General features: G+C 41.3%; 1 protein-coding gene across 5 annotated transcripts in view; it reads left to right on the top strand.

Annotated features, from left to right (window-relative positions):
* Positions 1 to 20,446, top strand: part of AHCYL1 (adenosylhomocysteinase like 1) — a 41,886-nt gene extending 21,440 nt beyond the window's left edge. For all 5 annotated transcript variants that reach the window (XM_069480842.1, XM_069480844.1, XM_069480843.1 and 2 more), the window contains 16 exons: positions 4,945 to 5,056; positions 7,675 to 7,818; positions 8,802 to 8,902; positions 9,347 to 9,449; positions 11,232 to 11,326; positions 11,909 to 12,015; positions 12,850 to 12,966; positions 13,225 to 13,288; positions 14,074 to 14,162; positions 14,530 to 14,600; positions 14,974 to 15,068; positions 15,152 to 15,250; positions 15,639 to 15,707; positions 16,147 to 16,225; positions 17,728 to 17,848; positions 18,386 to 20,446. In XM_069480842.1, the coding sequence (XP_069336943.1) occupies positions 4,945 to 5,056; positions 7,675 to 7,818; positions 8,802 to 8,902; positions 9,347 to 9,449; positions 11,232 to 11,326; positions 11,909 to 12,015; positions 12,850 to 12,966; positions 13,225 to 13,288; positions 14,074 to 14,162; positions 14,530 to 14,600; positions 14,974 to 15,068; positions 15,152 to 15,250; positions 15,639 to 15,707; positions 16,147 to 16,225; positions 17,728 to 17,848; positions 18,386 to 18,392 (1,473 nt within the window). In that variant the 3' untranslated portion in view covers positions 18,393 to 20,446. The remainder of the gene's footprint in view (positions 1 to 4,944; positions 5,057 to 7,674; positions 7,819 to 8,801; positions 8,903 to 9,346; positions 9,450 to 11,231; positions 11,327 to 11,908; positions 12,016 to 12,849; positions 12,967 to 13,224; positions 13,289 to 14,073; positions 14,163 to 14,529; positions 14,601 to 14,973; positions 15,069 to 15,151; positions 15,251 to 15,638; positions 15,708 to 16,146; positions 16,226 to 17,727; positions 17,849 to 18,385) is intronic.
* Positions 20,447 to 20,780: the final 334 nt, after the last annotated feature.

The raw sequence follows: 20,780 nt of genomic DNA, 5'->3' as shown, positions 1-20,780 counted from the left end.
GGAGATAATGGGACAGAATATATAAAGTTAGGAATGTCCCAGAAAATAAGTAGTGTACCAGAAGAGGGATGCTAGCCTTTCATATATTCCTTAGCAGTGAGAGAGACAGATCCCTGTACTCACCTCCAAGGTACGCTTTCTTAATAATTTGTTTTCCTAATAATTGGTGTTTGCCTTTGAGTCTAGTTCTCTACACTTAGGAGGAAACCTTTCTCAGGAACTTAAAAGCTGTTAGATCAGCATGTTAAATAACAAATTTAATACGATGTCTAGCCTAACCTCTGATTTTTGGAGGCCTATGGTAAACAATATCCAGATAAGACTGTTAAGACTATAATATCTAGCATGTTCTTGAAAGAGCAGTGAAATTCCATGGGCAGAGCCATTTGCGTTATCATTACACTGTGGGTCAAAACACATCTACAGATTTTAAGGGATCATATTTCCTTGCATCGAACTTCCCTGGAATAGCACTGGGTTCTTGGTGCCTACCAGTTGTATTGACTAAAAACATATAACCCACCATGGATGTTACCATCATCACCATCCCTTGGCTGGGGTGTCATAGTGGAGTTCTGGTGGCTTTTAATTCTCTCTGATTCAGGAGCTAGAAGACAAAATTGGTGGGACCTGGGAAGGAGTGCAACTGAGCTATTTAACATCTGAATACATAGGACATGTGTTTGTGGAAGTCAGCTCAGCCTCTAAAGGTAAAAAATATCAATTAGGATCAAGTAAATTAGTAGCATATGACAATTTTTCTTCTCTTGAGTCCTATAGTTTTTTAATTTCCTGTGATCCCTGTTTCTTGGTAAGTTATGTACGACAGTTTTTTCAGCTTACTCTGTCACCGGACTTACCACTAGATGGTGGATATGCTGTACCCCAAGTTATTTTGTTCAGCAGAGCTTTTCTTTGCCATTCTTACGTCACATGGAAGAAAGTCAACCATTGTACCTGCTAAGCTATTTGAAGAGGTGCTTTAAAATAGTACATTCGACTGGCCTGGTAATTAATTGGGTTTTTAAGACACAGCAAGTAGACTTCTGTATTTGGGTGTGCTATTTGAAGAATGGGTCAATCTGACCTTCTAGCCTTTCTCGGATATGCTATTAGTTCAAGAATGGAACATGTTTTGCTTATTGAGTTGTGGATAAGCCTGTTTATGGATGGTGAGTACTCAAGCACAAAATAGTTCTTTAACATAAGACTTTTTTACTTTAAGATGCTTTTTGGACTTTAGCCATCTTATTTCCTCCCCCCTCCTCTTCCCTATCCTATATTATATTTAGTCTTAGTATTCCTTATAGATCTAGATTTGAAGAAGCACGAGAGCATACCAATTCATACATAATGATTGGAAGAAATCATGATGATAGGAATTAATATAAACAGAGCAACCTTGCAGTCATCTTTTGATTTTCTTTTTACCCAAATTACCATATTTGGCTTAAATGCAGTGAGTTCAACCCAATCAGAAGGCTGTTACTGAGATTTGGTTTCACTGGAGAGAAAACTTGTGACGTGAAAGTTACTTTTGGCAGCAGTGTCTTTATTTACAATGTAAAAGTGAACAACACTCCAGGAGATACTTCACCAAGGGGAAAACGGCTACTGTCTGTGAAGACAACCAGTGGAGCTAGCAGGCCTGGAGGAAACCGGCAGAGCAGGAGGATTCCACAGTAGCAGTTGTGGTAGAGGTTCTCTGTAGCATGTAGTTTGGGGTGGAAGAGAAGACCAGGTTAGCACACATCTTTGTATTTCTGGGCCACCTTATAAGCAGGGAGAATATCAAAGAGCTGCAAAAATAGCCAACCACCCATCCATGTTATGACTTAACATTCTGCCCACTTCAAATATGGACCGTGCTCATTATTTGAGAGATGGGGTGATAGGGGCTCTGCACTGATTAGTAAGCTGCTTGCAACACAGTCTGATATTTTCAGATGGGAAAGATTTTGCTAAGCTTTAGGCTACTGATGTACTTTATTAATACAAGAGGAGATTATGACTATTAATTCAGTTCTTAGGTTGCTGAAGAAACACATTCTGTTTTGTCACAGCCGCCTCTCTATTTTTTATCTAAAAAACTGCAAATGTTATTGCAGTTCCCTCCCCCACCCTCACTCTCCATGTAGGTGGTATCTGGGAACATGCCCAGAGCCTTTTGGAAAAAAAAAAAAATGAACAGGGGAAGGAATCATAACAGCCGTGAGAGGAGGGCAGCTTTTGAATTGGCTGCCCATGCCAGCAGCAGGGAACCTAGGGGAGGAAGGGCTGCCTCTGGAGAGTGTTAAAAGGCATTGATAGGGCCAAGGTGGTGGCTCGCGCCTGTAAGCCTCGCACTCTGGAGGCTGAGGCGAGAGGATCGCTTGAGCTCAGGAGTTCGAGACCAGTCTGAGCAAGAGCAAGACCCCGTCTCTACTAAACATAGAAAAATTAGCTGGTTGTCATGGTTGCACGCCTATAGTCCCAGCTACTTGGGAGGCTGAGGCAGGAGGATCACCTGAGCCCAGGAGTTTGAGGCAATGATGGTCTGTTAACTGTGTATTTTTTCCACCTCCAAAATAACAGCATGTGAGGTTCAAAGTCATTGCCTTGGTCCTGGATTAATCTCTTCAGTAAAACGAGCTTTGCTGACTGAAGAAATCATGTGAACATGCAGTGGGAAATCTTATCTAGAAGGGTGGAAGGGCAAATGCTGACCTGTGGCCACCTCAGTGACTATTTTTTTTTTTTTTTAAAGACAGTTGTTCTTTTGATTGATTGAGCTATTTAAAGTTAAAGTTTTAGCACTAAAACTAAAAAAAGTTGCTTTAGATGTATGTACAAAGATGCTTTTTTTTTTTTTTTTTGTTGAGACAGAGTCTCACTTTGTTGCCCAGGCTAGAGTGAGTGCCGTGGCGTCAGCTTAGCTCACAGCAACCTCAAACTCCTGGGCTTAAGCGATCCTACTGCCTCAGCCTCCCGAGTAGCTGGGACTACAGGCATGCGCCACTATGCCCGGCTAATTTTTTCTATATAGATTTTTAGGTGTCCATATAATGTCTTTCTATTTTTAGTAGAGACGGGGTCTCGCTCAGGCTGGTCTCGAACTCTTGACCTTGAGCAATCCACCCGCCTCGGCCTCCCAGAGTGCTAGGATTACAGGCGTGAGCCACCGCGCCCGGCCAAAGATGCTTATTTGTTAATCAAGTTCTTATACAGTATATGTGGTTTAGCTTGAGTCTTTATTATTTCACTTATCTCTGAAACTTTATTGACTTGATCTTACACAAGAAAGGACTTTGAAAGTTTCACTCATTCTACAGATACTGATTGAATGCCTTCTTATGTGTGTAGGACCCTGGGCTAGATGCCAGGCTACGTAGCTCTTACCCTTCCATGCCTCTAGGAGCTGTTCTTAGAGTTAATCAAATAGTCCGTAGACTCTGGCCCTGAAGAAGAAAAACTTGCCCAGTTGGATGTTGAACCAGGATGAGTTTTAATTAGAAGTGCACCCAGGTTTTTTCTCTCAGGCCTGCACTAGTAGTAGTATCGATGGCTGTTGCTGCATGGCTGTTCTCTGCTTTCATTCTTGGTGTGAACCTGAACCATGCTAGATAGAAAGTGGAAAATACAAACCTTTGTTCCCCTGATGACTGCTTCATTACCTGTGGAGTCCTACTAATTCAGTTTTCAATTTGTTTACGTTAGCTGCTTGCGCCTAGGCTGTACACTTACTAAGCCTGTTCTTACACTGCAAGCTAGTGCTCCCCTAGGTGAAGGGTACATGTGAAAGAGGAGGGGAAGGTTTTGCAGCTTAGCTAACGGGTAGTTTACTGTTCCTGGCTTGAAAGTGGCTGTACCGTGTTGCTAGTATTATGCAGAGATTTTAATCCGTAATAGTTTACATTTCCAGAGATACTTGCTAAAGACTTCACTTAATGGATTTTCCATGGGGACCTTTTGAGATTTAGATTGTGAGGAGAATCTCAGTTCAGATTCTCAAACCATCTTGCTTATTTCAGGAAGGTGAAATTTACTTTATATTTTGAAGAAAGTATTTATCAGAGTTTAAACGGGAGTTCAGGAGGAAGGTTTAAATCATGTAATAAAAGTATTTTTATACACTTTAAAAATATTCATTAATTTTTCTATAAGTAATGCTAATTGCAAGCTATTTGCTCTTTCTTCAAGCCAGTTTTCCAAGTATCCTTCTACCAGTTATCTAGTTCTGGTTTATTTCCCTTAAGGAAGTTTTTAATATAGAGTTACCAAGTCATTATTTTCTCCTTCCTTCAAATTTGTCCTAATTAGTTAGAATTTACTATGGCATCTGTGGATTTTTCAATTTCTTTTTATCATTGTATTCTGGTATTTTAAATTTTTGCTGGATATAGAAGTTCTGCATTGGCTTTGTGAAGCGTAGATTATGGTTGGGCTCTCAGTATTGGCAAACTAATGCCCATGATGGTATCTAGGCATCCCTTCATAATTCTTTCAGAAAGCAAGACCATTGCTAACTTTAGAATAAGAATGTGCTACAAGAGAATATTCTGAAAATGAAAACCAAAAAACCCAGAAGCACCACAAGATTCTGTGTTTTGAAAGAGTTGGGAGGAAGGGTAAAGAGTTTAAAGTGTTAAGGTTATAAGAGGGAAGAAAACTTTGTGGAATGTGAGAGAGATTTGTAAAATCGGACAAATGCTAAAAGAAGTTGGGTCTTAACCTCACTCCTCCCCCAAATCCTGCTGAAACAATTGGGAAGAGACAATAACTGGGATTTTGAGAGAAATCAGAGAGTAGCCTCCGCTTTCCCTCCTTTCTGGTGGGAGAGTTGGGGGCATAGTTGGAGTCATGTGATAACATTGGCTTTTAGGGATAACAGTGTATGGCCTTAAAATATGGAACATTTCATAGAATTCCCTTGTGAGTTTTTAACTTTTTGTCTTCCTTTTATAGCAAATCCAGTTTGCTGATGACATGCAGGAGTTCACCAAATTCCCCACCAAGACTGGCCGAAGATCTTTGTCTCGCTCCATCTCACAGTCGTCCACGGACAGCTACAGTTCAGGTAGGTGTGAATGAATTTCATGTCCTCTCTGATCCCTCTTCCCTGTCTACTACTTAGTGCTCTTCACTTGTCTAGAATCTGACAATACCTCTTGTTGAGACTGTCCATCTTTATGCTGAAAGCTGTTCATTAGTGGCTGGGCAATGGGAATGTTCCCAGCCAGGCTTGGAGGTGGGGAAGCTTTTGTCATCTCAAGACTTTCTTCCCATGACCATCTCTGTGTGTGGTCTGTGGCCAGTGTCCAGTTGGTAGTACTGGGCCAGTTCCCATTCCCACATTTATCCGCCCATATTTCAGAGAGAGAAAATCAATGCTGTTTTGGCTGACAGAACTGACCTTGAAAAAGAAGTGTATTTTGAAGCACAATTTATTTGTATAAAAAATACCCTGTTGACTTACTAGAAAGACTAAAAAATAAAATAAAATAAAATAAATATATATATATATATATGTCCTGCTACCTATCTTTTTTTTCCTATGTGCAAAGCTGCTTAAATTGTAACAATAAAAATAAGTATTTTGGCTCCTTTTATTTACTGGGTTATTCTTTATGTTGAAATATCCTCGCCTGTTAACCGATGGAATGGGAAAGATTCAAACTACTCTGATGTGACTCCAACTGTTTCTTTTTAGTTCTCCCCCCCTCCATCTTATCCCTCCTATAAGTAAAGTCTTTTTCTGATTTGAATTATGCTCTTCCCATCTATAGAGAGGATATTAGAAAATTAGTGTGGAAAAGGATATAATATCTTAGGAATTAAATACTGGAGAAAACATTAGGGGCATCTAGTACAACTCTCTCATTGTTTAACTGAAGAATCATTGTTAATAGATTAAAAGGCATACCCAAGATCACAGACTGCTATTAATATCAGCAAAGAGATTTGTACCAAAAGCCATACATTGTCCTTTACCAGAATATCATTTGCATTATATTATTAATGTTAAGGACTGGGCTTGAGGTATAAGGAATGTAAAAAAACAATTTAAAAGGAACTTTTTTCTGCCTTGTGCCACTGATAACCCAATATAGACAAGATAGGAAGACAAGAACAAATTGTGGTATATAGGGTTAATTACTGAAATAAAGGAATATATGGGCTCACTGTAAGCATAAGTGTGCAAGAAACACCACCAAATATAATGGATATCATAAATGAAAAGATTTCTTGAAATGACAGATAAAAAAGGTTGTGGGTGACAAGCAGACTAATTATAACTAAGAAAGAAGAAAAATTAGTTTTGAAAAATTGAGTTAAAAGAGAAAGAAAGAATAAATAAAGAAGGCTTTAAAAGATCTTGATGGCTATGTTACAGAAACTTATTAGAACCTTTAAAAAAGCTTAGTGATAGAGTTAAATTGTCATAGTGGGGAACATAACCTTTAGTAATACTTGTGTTAGCTGGACAGAAGGAGGTTCTATATATAGAAGTCAGTGAGAGAGACCTGGTACACTGGCGGAAACAGTAATGGGAAAAATTCAGAGAGAAATGTGATTTGAGAGTTAAAGAGTGATGATTGTTATATATCCTCTTGCGTATCAGAAGGATATTTTTTAGCTTTTATGTAAAGCTAGGGTTTTTTTGTGTTTTTGTTGTTTTTTTGTTTTGTTTTGTTTTTTTGAGACAAGGTGTCACTTTGTCACCCAGGCTAGAGTGCAGTGGCATGATCACAGCTCACTGCAATCTCCAACTCCCAGGCTCAAGTGATCCTCCTGCTTCAGCCTCTCGAGTAGGTAGGACTACAGGTGCGAGCGCCACCAATGCCTGGCTAATTTTTCAGTTTTTTGTAGAGCCAGGGTTCTTACTGTGTTGCCCAGGCTGATCTCAAATTCCTGGCCTCAAGCCTTCCACAGTGCTGGGATCACAGATGTGAGCCACCACACCTGGCCTGAAGCTGCTTTTCAAAGTTGATCATCTTGACAGACTTCCCCAAGACTGGCAACAGAATTAGAACTGCTTGCCTTTTGTGTCATTTCTTTCCTGCTCTGTATTCCCTGAGCACAACCTACTGTATAATCCCTTGTAAGACTATCTTACCCCTTCGTCTGTGTCAGTGGTTCTCAAAGTGTGGTCCTCTGACCAGCAACACCTGGGAACTTGTTAGAAGTACAAATTCTTGGGCACCACCTGAGACCTACCAAGTGGAAAACTTTGGCCATGGGGTCCAGCTCTCTGTGTTTTCACAAACCTTCCATGTGATTCTGATAGGTGCTTTAGATGCTTGAATTTGAGAACCAGTGATACGTAGAAATAGCGTTCCTTCTCTGCCCTAAATTATTCTTCCATTGTTGTCAGGACTGGTTCCAATCCAGATTGGGACCAAGTGCCTCTATTGTCTGGGGTCACTCTAGTTGGTGCAGGATAAGGATCTGTGGCCCCTTATCACAGGGACTAATGGCACAGGATTGTTGGGGTGGGCAAACGAGCTGCAGCACTGAAAGACCCACAACAGTTTCATTCATACCATCCATTAGACCCTAGAGGAGTAGAACTGACAGTGACAAAAAAGGTAGCTCCAATTAAGAGTGTTCACTTAAATGAGTCCCTTGGGGACTGTACTTTGTGGAGTTGGGGCCATTGAGGTTTTTCTATCCTCATTTTTTTCCTGGCTCCAGCTGCATCCTACACAGATAGCTCTGATGATGAGGTTTCCCCCCGAGAGAAGCAGCAAACCAACTCCAAAGGCAGCAGCAATTTCTGTGTGAAGAACATCAAGCAGGCAGAATTTGGACGCCGAGAGATTGAGATTGCGGAGCAAGGTAAAGAAAAGGGATGGGTAAGGAACCAGAATCAACCCTCTTGTTGGTCATCAGGATCCACGACAACTTAAGGCCTGAAAGCTAACTGGAAAGTATCCTGGGAAAAGACACCATCTGGGATTTTGGATTAACACTTTTCTCTGTATGGAGCTTGAGCTTCAGGATTCTTGCTCTTAGGTTTTCCCTTTTTCTTCTTCTCGGCATGTGGTGATTACACATAGAATAGTTTCTGTTTTCCTCCCCCACCCCCCCCACCATATTCAGAGTTCTACACTGCAGAATCAGCAGGTCCTACGTGGTGGTTAGTTCTGTGGGATCTTACTTTAGCTGCCAGTCTCGGAGACCCAGATTTCCCAGCAGCAGCTGATGGGGGAGGGTTTTAAGCTAAGGATGTGGTGACCTAGGATCTTGTTTGGTCCTGAGCACCCTCTGCTGGAGCAGGGTAAAAGTGACTGACAATCAGTTTAATCTTCGTTTCTCTACCTGACCCCACTCCCAACAAGGTCATCTTTTCTGTTGTTTTCAGTTGAAGGCATGTTTTATACTGAGAATAGAAAAACCAAACAGACTGACAGGATAGGGTAAGATAGCGGAGAAAACAGAAGCTAGTGGGTTCTGCCGAGGGTAAAGTCTTTCTTCCTGGTCTGATGATTATATGAGCTCCTTGGCCAATGCCATAACTACTTCCCTCTCCTCCCAACTGAATGGTGAGATTCATCCTCCATTTTGATCAGTTTTGAGAATTTGCTTCATTCTCTATTCAGTCCTCTGCATATAAAGCTGGAGTTCCAGGTGGTTGTATAACAACTCCCTACCGTTACACTGCTGTTGAAGCAGCCAGATCATCGTGGAAATATGCTTATAGTTTCTCTGCCTCATCTCACCACATCTCGACAGATCCAGACTGGCCCTAGATGCTACTGGGGCAGGAACTGATGATGTTGATAGTGCAGACCTAGCTCAAATCCTCTGTTCTTTCACAGACATGTCTGCTCTGATTTCACTCAGGAAACGTGCTCAAGGGGAGAAGCCCTTGGCTGGTGCTAAAATAGTGGGCTGTACACACATCACGGCCCAGACAGCGGTGAGTTTGTTGTAAGAAAAGAGAGGGACTTCCGATAAGGGGAAGAATGAAGTAGGGTGTTTTGGTGGTGGTTTTTTACTTTTCTTTCTCTACCTAGCCAACCTCCAGATGCTGACTTTAGGGGGGATCTCCCCATTACACAATAATGGGGTTTTCTACTTTTGTTTGTATGAGTAAACCCACTTGGAGCACACCTGACCTAGGAAGATCTAGATGTACAAAAATATAATTGTTACTAAACTGTTATTAAGACTTTTAGGTACCTATCTTTTGGGTATGGTTAAATACCAGTGTGCCACCTTACTAGATTGTACCCTTTTGTAACTTCCCAGTGTAGCACTTGTCGCTGCAGAGTTGATGGGTATTGTTTTCTTACTGAGGTTTGCTCCCCACTTCTGGGTGGCCCTCCTCTTCCTCACCCTGTCTTCCTACACATCCACACAGGTGTTGATTGAGACTCTGTGTGCCCTGGGGGCTCAGTGCCGCTGGTCTGCTTGCAACATCTACTCAACTCAGAACGAAGTGGCTGCAGCACTGGCCGAGGCTGGTAAGTTCTGTGTTTTTCACCAACTTTACCCGAAAATAATTGCCTAACATATTTTTTATGTATCGAACTTGTTTTTACAATGTCATGTATGTCTAGGGGCTGTACACTTTGAGGGATAGTAAGAGCATCAACGAGAAGAAAATGGATGATAAAATTTAGGTCTACAACCATGGTGGAATATTATGTAGTCATTAAAAATGATCTTTGAAAATAATCTAATGCATGGGGAAATGCCCAATTCTAATGTTAAATGAACAAATGAGAATATTAAACTATATGAGCTATGTAAGTGTGAGCTCAACTGGCCTCCTTTCACCAAAAGCCTCATCCATTTTGAGAGAGAATATAAGCCTTTTATATTGATGGTTCCTTAAATAATTTATTATTCTGGTATTCAGTATGGCATTGAAAGTATATGGGCTACTGGTAAGTTTTACTAAACGTGATTTGTGGGTTTTTTTGAGACAGAGTCTTGCTCTTTCGTCTTGGGTAGAGTGCTGTGGCACCAACACAGCTCACTGAAACCTCAAACTCCTGGATTCAAGTTATCCTCCTGCCTCAGCCTCCCAAGTAGCTGGGTCTACAGGCGTGTGCCACCACGCCTGGCTAATTTTTCTATGTTTAGTAGAGATGGGGCCTCACTCTTGCTCAGGCTGGTCTCAAACTCCTAAGTTCAAGCGATTCTCCCACCTTGGCCTCCCAGGGTGCTAGGCTTACAGGCATGAGCCCTTGTGCCTGGCCTAAACATAATTTTTATTGTTAATATGTTCAGGAAAAAATCACCATGAAGTTTGTTTGAGGACCTCCCATCTTCCCAGGATTCTCAAAAAGCAACTTTTTAGTACTTTGGAGGGTTTTTTTTTTTTTTGTTTATTCTTTTTTGATAAGTGTTTATTGCAAAAAATTTAGAAAGTTCCCCCCAAATCCACATTCCCAGTATACAGAGATAGTATTTGATAAATTTTTCCCCTTTTTATATCTGCTTTACAGTGATGAAATAACTCTTAATATGTGTGTACAGTTTCATAATCTAAATATAACATTTTCAGAAGTAGTTTTCTATGTCACTGAAAACTTTGACAGCGTCATTTTTAATGTTTATTCATGTAATTTTACTTCACTGTTTTCCTAATGTTGACCATTTAGGTTGTTTTAAGATGTTTACGTATATAAATAATGTTCCAGTGAACAATTTTATGTTGATTCCCATTTCATTTCATCTCCTTAGGATTGAGTTCTAAGTATAAAAGTGGCCCACAGAGAATAACATTGTAAGCCTTCAAAATACTTTTTTTTGGAAACGGGGTCTCACTTTGTTGCTCAGGCTAGAGTGCAGTGGTGTCATCATAGCTCACAGCAACCTCAAACTCCTGGGCTCAAGCGATCCTCCTGCCTCAGCCTCCCCAGTAGCTGGGACTACCAGTGTGTGACTCTTTTTTTTTTTTTTGGTAGAGACAGGTCTTGCTATGTTGCTCAGGCTGGTCTGAAACTCCTAGCTTCCAGTAATCCTCCCACCTTGGCCCCCACAAAGTGCTAGGATTACAGGCATGAGCCACCATGGCCCCAAAATACTTAAAAAACAAAAATCCCTTAATTTCTTAACCAAAGTAGTTTCTTAAAGTACTATATGAGCTATATAAGTGTATTTTGATGTTTCTTAAGTTTTTTGTTTCCTGGGATAGTTTCTTTTGCCTTTTTCTCTTCATATGAATCTCAGAAAGTGATATCAGTATAGTACATTCCTCAAAGGAATAATCAGCTGACTTATTTCTGTCTCTACAGGAGTTGCAGTGTTTGCCTGGAAGGGCGAGTCAGAAGATGACTTCTGGTGGTGTATTGACCGCTGTGTGAACATGGATGGGTGGCAGGCCAACATGGTAATAATGCATATACATCCTACACTTTGATAATAGATTTATTTCCTTTTTTTTCCCTCAAAGCATGGTTCCCTAAATATGTTTTGGATGTTTGGTCTCATGCACTGACTTTGTTGCTAACGTGTTTAGCTTGATACCTATTCAGAATGAGTCTGAGTACTGAATGGAAAGGTGGGGGAAGAGTAAGAGTAGCCAAACACATGTGGCTCAAACACAGCAGAACAAAGGAGAAGGAAATGATGTGGTACCTCGTTGGAACAGGATTCTGGTTTCTTTCCTTCTTGCCCCAGCTCTCCTTTTGCATTCAGAGGCGCTATATATTTCAAGACTCTAAACTGAAAATGAGTCTGTGATTAGCCTAATACTCTTCACTGTAGTCTAGAACAAACATAGGAATCCTTTTAACCATTTTACACCAACAAACTTGACTGTATTTCCACTGTCTAAGCCTGCTCTCAGGAGCTCCAAGGAGTGCTCTTCCAAAACATATAGGGCTCTCTTACTAGTGCAGAAAGTGGGTTCAAAGTTCCCCCCAGCTCTAGCAGCCTGAATGCCCATAGAAGTCTTCTGGCTGTTCTGTAGATCCTGGATGATGGGGGAGACTTAACCCACTGGGTTTATAAGAAGTATCCAAACGTGTTTAAGAAGATCCGAGGCATTGTGGAAGAGAGCGTGACTGGTGTTCACAGGTAACAGATTCTGGAGTAGCTGCCCCTTGTGTCCTTGCCTCAGCAAATTCTTCTGGTCTCTCTTAGGCTTTAGGGCTGTGTTTCAGACTTGTAGTAACTAAATGGGAGTATCTTCATTAAATAAAACTTTTGCATTTTTGCTTTTGAAAATCAAGTCGACCCTAGAAGGAAATTATTTCAGGTTCTAGTTCATGCATTTTTCTCTCCCATTTATTCCACTGAATGTTTCTCAACTAGTGTTTGGGTATGAGGGGTAGGGAGTGAGTGTATCTTGAAAAACTGTATTCAATATTGTATTATAATTTTACATTTGAAATATGAAAACAGTCTTATTGTAAAACTACACATTATACACACTACAAAAGTAAAACTGGGCAAAATATTCTTGGCTTGTTGTAATACCTAAAAGATACCTGAAAGAGTGTTTCTCGATTGGGGGCACATTGCACATGGTTGCTTACTGCACACATGCACTCGCCCACACACATAGGGAACCACATCAGAATCAATAATCTTTGTTTATCAGAAGTAGGCATGGGTTTTTAAAGACTGAGAAATGCTGGTCTAAGAAAATAACATCCCCTCTATGGAAGAGAAGTAAATTTCTTCAATTAAAAGGGCTTTTTTTTCCTTCCCAAAAAAAAGGTGGGAGGAGAAAAAAATGAAAAGAAGTGAGGAGGAATGACAAGGAAATAATCATGTTCACTAATATCCTTGGGCAATAAATAAGACTGGGGAGGGCGGCATGGAACTTGAGAATTAGGCAGATTTTGCCATATATTATGTTTTACCAGCTAACTGGTTTTTTGTTTTTGTGGCCTCTTCTCCCTTTAGGCTATATCAGCTCTCCAAAGCTGGGAAGCTCTGTGTTCCTGCCATGAACGTCAATGATTCTGTTACCAAACAGAAGTTTGATAACTTGTACTGCTGCCGAGAATCCATTTTGGATGGGTAGGTTGAAATGTATATATGTTCAAATTTAAAGGGGGTAGATTTGGGTTGGGTTGCAGTGTTAGTCTGGTATCACTCCAGCCTTGTCCCCTGGTCTTCCTTTGACTTTAAAACTTTGTTAGAGGGGTCTTTTCACATTGTGCTCAGCCAACTTCCAACCGAAGTTCTCATGGGCTTTGCCCCACACTTTTAACTTTGTGCAGAGGGACTGAGTTTGAGCTAATAATGTTTGAGTTCAGCCCTTGTCTGTTTCCACAGCCTGAAGAGGACCACAGATGTGATGTTTGGTGGGAAACAAGTGGTGGTGTGTGGCTATGGTGAGGTAAATAGCTGGGCCTGAGTGTCTCTTTCTTTTCATAGACTTATTAGAAATATTGTGTGAAGGAGGCTTGTGCTGTCAGTCTAGAGTCACTCGTGCAGGGTTTAAAATTTTTTTAGATAATGTATCTCAAAACAATAGCAAAAGTCCTTTATGCAGATTTATGAATAGAGACATGCAGAATGAATTGAGTTTTCAGGTTTTACTAGTTTGTCTTATGGAATGGGATGTCAGCATCACTTACCCCTGATTATAATAATAACCTTTAATGAGACTTATTTCAAGTGAATATGTAGCATTTTAGCCCCACAGGTGACTTGCAGCAGAATGAAGGGTAGAATCCTAAGTGGCATATAGTTGAGTATCTCTAAACTAGAGTCGGTTACAGGAGATTTTATTGTCTTCAGCAGTGACCCACAGAAGTTTCTCAGCTGATAGGCTGTCCTTGAGTAGATGCATCTCAAGTGAGAGTTAATGGGTTTTTCTGGAATAAGAAATTAGAGGTTACTGAGAGCAAGTTGCTCTTGCCAGGTCTTGTTTCCCTAATGATAACATTTTTATCCAAAGTCCCAGCCCTTGCTATGACATGTCGACTAAATTACCTCTCTGAGTTTCACAACATAATCTGGGACTGTTTCTGCTCTGCTCGTGGTCAGAGCATCCGTGCAGGTGCTCACTAGATGGTTGGTGATTTCATGAAGGTTAATTCCTGTCTCCCAAAGAACGTGCTTTCCCCAGCATCCATGCCTTAATGAACCTGACAACCTGACCTTTCTTATGTACTGCAGGTAGGCAAGGGCTGCTGTGCTGCTCTCAAGGCCCTTGGAGCAATTGTCTACATCACAGAAATTGACCCTATCTGTGCTCTGCAGGCCTGGTAAGAACCATGTGATAATACTATTAGATTCGCTTCAGGTACTTTATGTTTCTGAGAGTTCTTGATTGATTATATTAATCATTTTTGCAGAAATCTCCCAGAAGAAGAGAAGTTTCGAATTGCTCTGTCCCCCTCAGTCTAACCCTGGGGCTCTCCTAGAGCCTGTTGGCATTTTCCCTTCCTGAATGGAGGCTTGGGGACTCTGAGGAGGCCAGTGCATGTAGTTTAGCACAGCTTATCACTTTCCATCCCTGTGAGGTGGCTCCGGCTCTGACTCTAGAAGGGGTCTTGTTGTCTCATTTCGTGACCAGCTTCCCCTGCACTGCCTCCTTGCTTTTACTCATAATGTTCCTTCCTTGTCTTCCAGCATGGATGGGTTCAGGGTGGTAAAGCTAAACGAAGTCATCCGGCAAGTTGATGTCGTGATAACTTGCACAGGTAAGTATCCACGCTTTGGTGTGCATGAAGGAGCGTTAACTCTGAGGTTAAATCTTGAAAGTAGACTGACTGACTTTCACAGAAAGTAAGACAGACCTGTGCTGAGTATAAAGGTCTCAGAACCTGAGTAAGCCATCAGAACCTTGACATGTTTTCCAGAGGAAAGAGCCTTTTTCCCTGGTGACTTTTTTATATTTCTTGGTCTTATAACCGGATAACTGAGCCTAAGGAGCCGTTACGCACTTCTTTTCTCACAATGTATACATGTTCTTGAATGCCAGCAAACCTCCTCTCTCCCATGTTCTGACCGAAAGCTGGTCAGTCCCTATGTTTCTGGCATTTTTTTTCCTCAGCCACTCATCTCTACTTTTAGGAAATAAGAATGTAGTGACGCGAGAGCACCTGGACCGCATGAAAAACAGTTGTATCGTATGCAACATGGGCCACTCCAACACAGAAATCGATGTGGTGAGGCTTCTCTCGTTGGTTGCTAGGCGTTTCTCCTCTACCTTCCACTATAGCCCCGGTCAACTGTGCCCTCTTCCTTTTAGACCAGCCTCCGCACTCCGGAGCTGACGTGGGAGCGAGTACGTTCTCAGGTGGACCATGTCATCTGGCCAGATGGCAAACGCGTCGTCCTCCTGGCAGAGGTACACACACAGGGCTCTGGCAGAGCAGCTCGTGGCGGGGAAGGGTGGTAGAGAAAAATGCTGGGCCTGTGTTTCCCTGATTTTCTGTCTTTGGTAGAGGTATATTTCTCAGATGGTCTGATCCTTAAAACAGAATCCCTCAAAAAAAAAAAATCTATTTTTTACTAAATAACATACTATTTCCTGACCACAACTGATTATTCAACCTTCCAGACTCAGATGGATTTGTAGAAAATAGTATAAAACCCAGGGTCCTGATTTGCAGCTGTAATTCTTTCTCTTCCAACTGAGTCTAGAGGGCTGTAAAGTCCTTTCCTGCATTGGCTTGACTTGGAATCTGAGACAAAGGGATAATAGCTCATCCCAAGGTTTTCCCTTGCCTTTCCAGGGTCGTCTGCTCAATTTGAGCTGCTCCACGGTTCCCACCTTTGTTCTGTCCATCACAGCTACAACACAGGTATGTGACAAAATGCCTGCCTGCCCTGCACTGTGAATTGTAGAACTGGGCATAGATCAGAGTTCCAATGAGTGGGCTGTGCTATGTTCTTACCAACCTGTTTTTTTTTTTTCATGTAATAAATTGTTGAGACTTAGGCTTTCTCAAGTATGGAAAAGAGTCACTAGTCAGTGTTTGTGTCTCTTTGTGTTGGCTGTTTTAGTTGAGAATATAGTGTTCCAGCTTAGTTGTATTTAGTTTGTTCTTTTGTCAGGAACTGAACAAAAACACCAACAAATCCTCTTATGGTGTGTGCTGGCCTTTATTACAGGGAGAGTCCTAGTTGCTGTCACCATGGTAGATCACTATAGTACTTACACAAAACCCTGTTAAACCTAGTTTTATTTTTATGTCCCTAAGAACTGTTTTTGTGTTTCCTGGCCCTCCTTTCTCACCTTAGGCTTTGGCACTGATAGAACTCTATAATGCACCTGAGGGACGATACAAACAGGATGTATACTTGCTTCCTAAGAAAATGGGTGAGTGAAAAACAGTGGAAACCTATGTTGATCCCTAGCTGCATGGTTTGCTAAAATGACTGTCGGGAAGAGCACTGGATTTAGAGTCAGAGTACTAATTCCTATTTTAGTGCTTATTGGTTATTTGACCTCAGGACAAGTTTTAATCTCTGTGAGCTTTAGTTTCTTGATCAGTAAAGTAAGAATAATACTACATACATTGTAGAGTTGTAGTAAGAATTACAACTAATGAGTAACAGTGCTTAGCACAGTGGTTTAGAGTAGATGCTCTTATTCTAAACAGGCTTATGATATTCAGTAAATTTCCCAGCACAACTGAGTATAGCCTTGGACCAGAATGAGAGAGACAGAAACACATACATTTATTGTCCATTCTCTATGTAGATATGCAGATCACATCCCACCTGACCTCCTGTCATGCTGCAGGACAACCTGTGCTGTATTCATATGACATAATACATCATCTCTAGTCCTTTACCTTTCTGCACAGTGGTACCCACCTCCCATCTCTCCTTGGCCAGCCCAAATTCTTGACCTCTTAAAGCTAAAAAACTTCTTGTCCCCTCCAATAGCTTACCTCAGATTGGTTTTTTTAAAAAAATTCATAATCATAAAAGTCAGGGAAGCTTATCTATGGAAAACAGACAAATTTGTGCCAACTAACTTAGAAGTCCATGATTCTAAGATTTGAGGTCTTTATGGATCTTATCCTAGATAATTGTTAATGACACAAGGATCTTTTGAGCTTACTGGTGTCCATTTTGATTCTTAACTTGACTATAATTTAATCCAGTTAGGCAGTTAGGGGGAGTTGCTGCAGGAAGGTGGGAATAGTATGTGACATGTTGCCCACTGAGGTGAAGCCGAAAGCTTCGCCAGAGGAATATCGGGAGCTATAACTCCACCCCCTTTTGTCACCCTGCTAAGTGGCTTTCCAAACACACTTGGGATGTACTGAGAGAAGTACCCTGCCCTAAAGGCATCTTTGAGCGTGGTTTTTTTTTTTTTTTTTTTTTGGAGACAGTCTCGCTCTGTTGCCCGGGCTAGAGTGCTATGGGGTCGACCCAGCTCACAGCAACCTCAAATTCCTGGGCTTAAGCAATCCTTCTGCCTCAGCCTCCTGAGTAGCTGGGACTACAGGCATGTACCACCATGCCTGGCTAATTTTTTTTTTCTATATATTTTTAGTTATACAGCTAATTTCTTTCTATTTTTAGTAGAGATGGGGTCTCGTTCTTGCTCAGGCTGGTCTTGAACTCCTGACCTTGAGCGATCCTCCCGCCTCAGCCTCCCAGAGTGCTAGGATTACAGGCATGAGCCACAGCGTCTGGCCTGAGGGTTTTTTTTTTATTAAGCGAATATTTCAAGTTGTGGATTCCTTCAAAGTTATTCCATCCCTTGTCCTCTTTCTTAAAAAGTTTCAAATGAAAATAGGGGGAGATTACACCCTGAGAGGCATATTTGAAAAGGAGTCTGCTCCTCTCCTGTTTTGCTCTTCCTAGATGAGTACGTCGCCAGCTTGCACCTGCCATCATTTGATGCCCACCTGACAGAGCTGACAGATGACCAAGCAAAATATCTGGGACTCAACAAAAATGGGCCATTCAAACCCAATTATTACAGGTAACTTGGGGGAAGCAAGTGAAAAGCTATTTTCCCCAGTATTAAACCAAGCAGCCTAGCCAGCTTTCTAAAGTAAAGACCGTATGCTATACCTGATTTTGAAGAGTACAGGAACTCTGCTCCAAATTAATAGGGCAGGCAGAGAAATTGTTTATTAAGTGATAGATATAAAGAAGTTAGAGTTTTCTGAAATTTTGGAGCTTGGACCTCACCTCCAGAGATTCTGATACATTTGGTCTGGGATGGGACCAAGCAAAATTATTTTGTAAAAACTCCCCCGATTAGTCTAACATATAGTCAGGGTTGAAAACCACTGACTTTTATTATCAGGCAGCAGGAAGTAACACCAGTAATGGTATCGTCAGAAACCCTGTGGAAGAACAGGGAAGAATGATTCCCTGGCCTGGGGAGTGACTACAGGAATCCCCAGCCCGGGCCAGGGAGGGACTCTGGAGAAGGTGCTCTCTTTCTGATTCTTCTCTTGGAACTTTTGTATGGAAGATGTAAGTGTTAACCAGTCAATCTCTTTCTTTACAGATACTAATGGACCATATTACCAAGGACCAGTCCACATGAACCACACAACTCTAAAAGAAATATTTTTTAAGATAACTTTTATTTTCTTCTTATTCCTTTCCTCTTGATTTTTTTTCTATAATTTCATTCTTGTTTTTTCATCTCATTATCCAAGTTCTGCAGACCACACAGGAACTTGCTTCGTGGCTCTTTAGATGAAACTGAGATTCAAGGTTCCTCACCCTAGTCACTAAAGAAGGATTTTACTCCCAGCCCAGAAAGGTGATTCTTTCTTTACCATTTCTGGGGACTTTAGTCTTAATTTAGGTACCTTATTAACAGGAAATACTAAGGTACCTTCTATGTGGAACAATCTGCAATGTCTAAATCGCCTTAAAAGAGCCCATTTCTTAGCTGCTGAAATCTGCTGAAATCAGTGCTCTTTCACTTCTTCAGAGGAGCAGGGATGGTACCTACCAGCCAGGTAGGTTAGATGTAGGTGGTGCATGTTAATTTCCCTTAGAAGTTCCAAGCCCTGTTTCCTGTGTAAAGGTGGTATGTCTGGTTCAGAGATGTGTACTAGTGAGTGTTGCTCATTAAGATCCAGGAGGCCCACTTGGATTTATAGTATAGTCCTTCCACCACTCCCACCAGACTCTCTCATTTTCTAGATTTTAACCAGACTGTACTCTATTAAGTTGAATTTTGTCCCCTAGCATTATTTCTGTTGTACAAAAAAAATAGAAAAAAGGAAAAATTTTTAATGTTAACATTGAGGGACTGCTTGGGTGGCTAGTTGTTATCAATTTCTCTTTTGAACCTTTGGCACTAAGGTTGCCAAGTTGAGTCTAGTGAAATGAAAGTCTCAAACTCTAGAGTCCCTGTGTTTCTAGCCCATAGTTTATAGCATCAGCGAACTGGAGCCATACCAGCAAATTCTATCAGCTCTGACCTATACAGCTTGTGCTGAAGGCAAATTTCTTAAGCCATTACTCAGTATAAAGCACTGAGTTCTATCTTTAGGATTTATCCTTTAAGAGCAAACTTCTGGTCAGCTGTGCTTCTGCAACCTAAAATATTTAAAGGAAGGTAGGTGTGGTTGGGAAGAAGAATGATAAATTGGGCCAGGGTGAGAGAAATCTAGCTCCATATAATTTGTCTGGGACCATAGGCCCTGTAGAACGTTAGTTTTACAGAAGTGATACCACTTTTGATTGACACATACCACAAAAAGTTTATGAACTAAGATCTTAAAGGGCAGTTTATGTGTAGAGAAAGTAATCGGTACATCCTGGCTCACGTGCTGAAAGAATCCCCAGAGAGGCTCTCTCAGAGATCGGAGAGATGTATTCTCATGCCATGCACCCCGCTTACCAGCATTTCTGCATGGTCAAATGAGCTTTATGCTCATGAGCTTTAAGTATATAATTACCCAGGATTTTAAATCTTCAACTTGTTCTAGCTTGTGATCCTTCAAAGTTGGGTCATACATTAGTGCTAGATACTAGAAATTTTCATTTCTCTCTCTCCACTGATCAGAGACAGGCATTAAAAAACAGGAATATGAGAAAGGAAAGCTTTCACCCTGCAGCTTCCTAGCAGGGGACAATTGTCTTGCCAAAATTTTTTCCCTTCTCCCATTTCTCCCCACCCAGTCCCTTCTCACTCCTTGCCAGTATGACCATGCTTTCTTCTCTGTAGATACTAACAGTTAAAGCCCTTTTTCCAGGGCACATAGCCAATCAGAACACCACATCTCTTAGGGGAGGTAACCTGGCCAACAGTGTATCCATCACGTCAGCTCTGTTGGAAGGAAGGGGCCCGGGTCCTGCTGCCCTTTGGCCTGCTCCCTGATCCCGTCTCTATTACTGTGTCCATACGAATGATAGGTAAGGGCTCTGTCTCTGTCAAACTATGTAAACAAAGGACACTGTAGAAAAATATCTGGCATCAGAGGGAGCATGTGGAGAGCAACTTGGGAGGAACAAGTTCATTTTGTATTGAATGATTTTTAATGAATGCAATATTAATCCTTGCAGATGAGCAATAATCATTAAAGTCAATTAAAATGATAAGACCTTATTGGCAGTCTGTGTCATTCTTGATTGAAACTTCATTAGAACCTGTTTTCTAGTGGGGATACAAGTCATAGGTGAGCAATATTTAATAGAGATTTGTTGAGGACCTATTATGTAGAGGCTGGATGCAGAGTTCTTCAGTAATAGCTTTAAGTTTTGTATGCCTGCTCTGTGCCAAACATCAGGCCTAGGCACTTTCACTCTCTTTTTTTTTTTTTTTTTAAGGCAGAGCCCGGCTTGACACCCCGGCTAAAGTGCCGTGGCGTCAGCCTAGCTCACAGCAACCTCAAACTCCTGGGCTTCAGCAATCCTTCTGCCTCAGCCTCCCAAGTAGCTGG

Source organism: Eulemur rufifrons, chromosome 8 (assembly GCF_041146395.1).
Source record: "Eulemur rufifrons isolate Redbay chromosome 8, OSU_ERuf_1, whole genome shotgun sequence".
NCBI classification, from domain to species: domain Eukaryota; kingdom Metazoa; phylum Chordata; class Mammalia; order Primates; family Lemuridae; genus Eulemur; species Eulemur rufifrons.
This window is presented reverse-complemented; position numbering and strand designations above follow the sequence as displayed.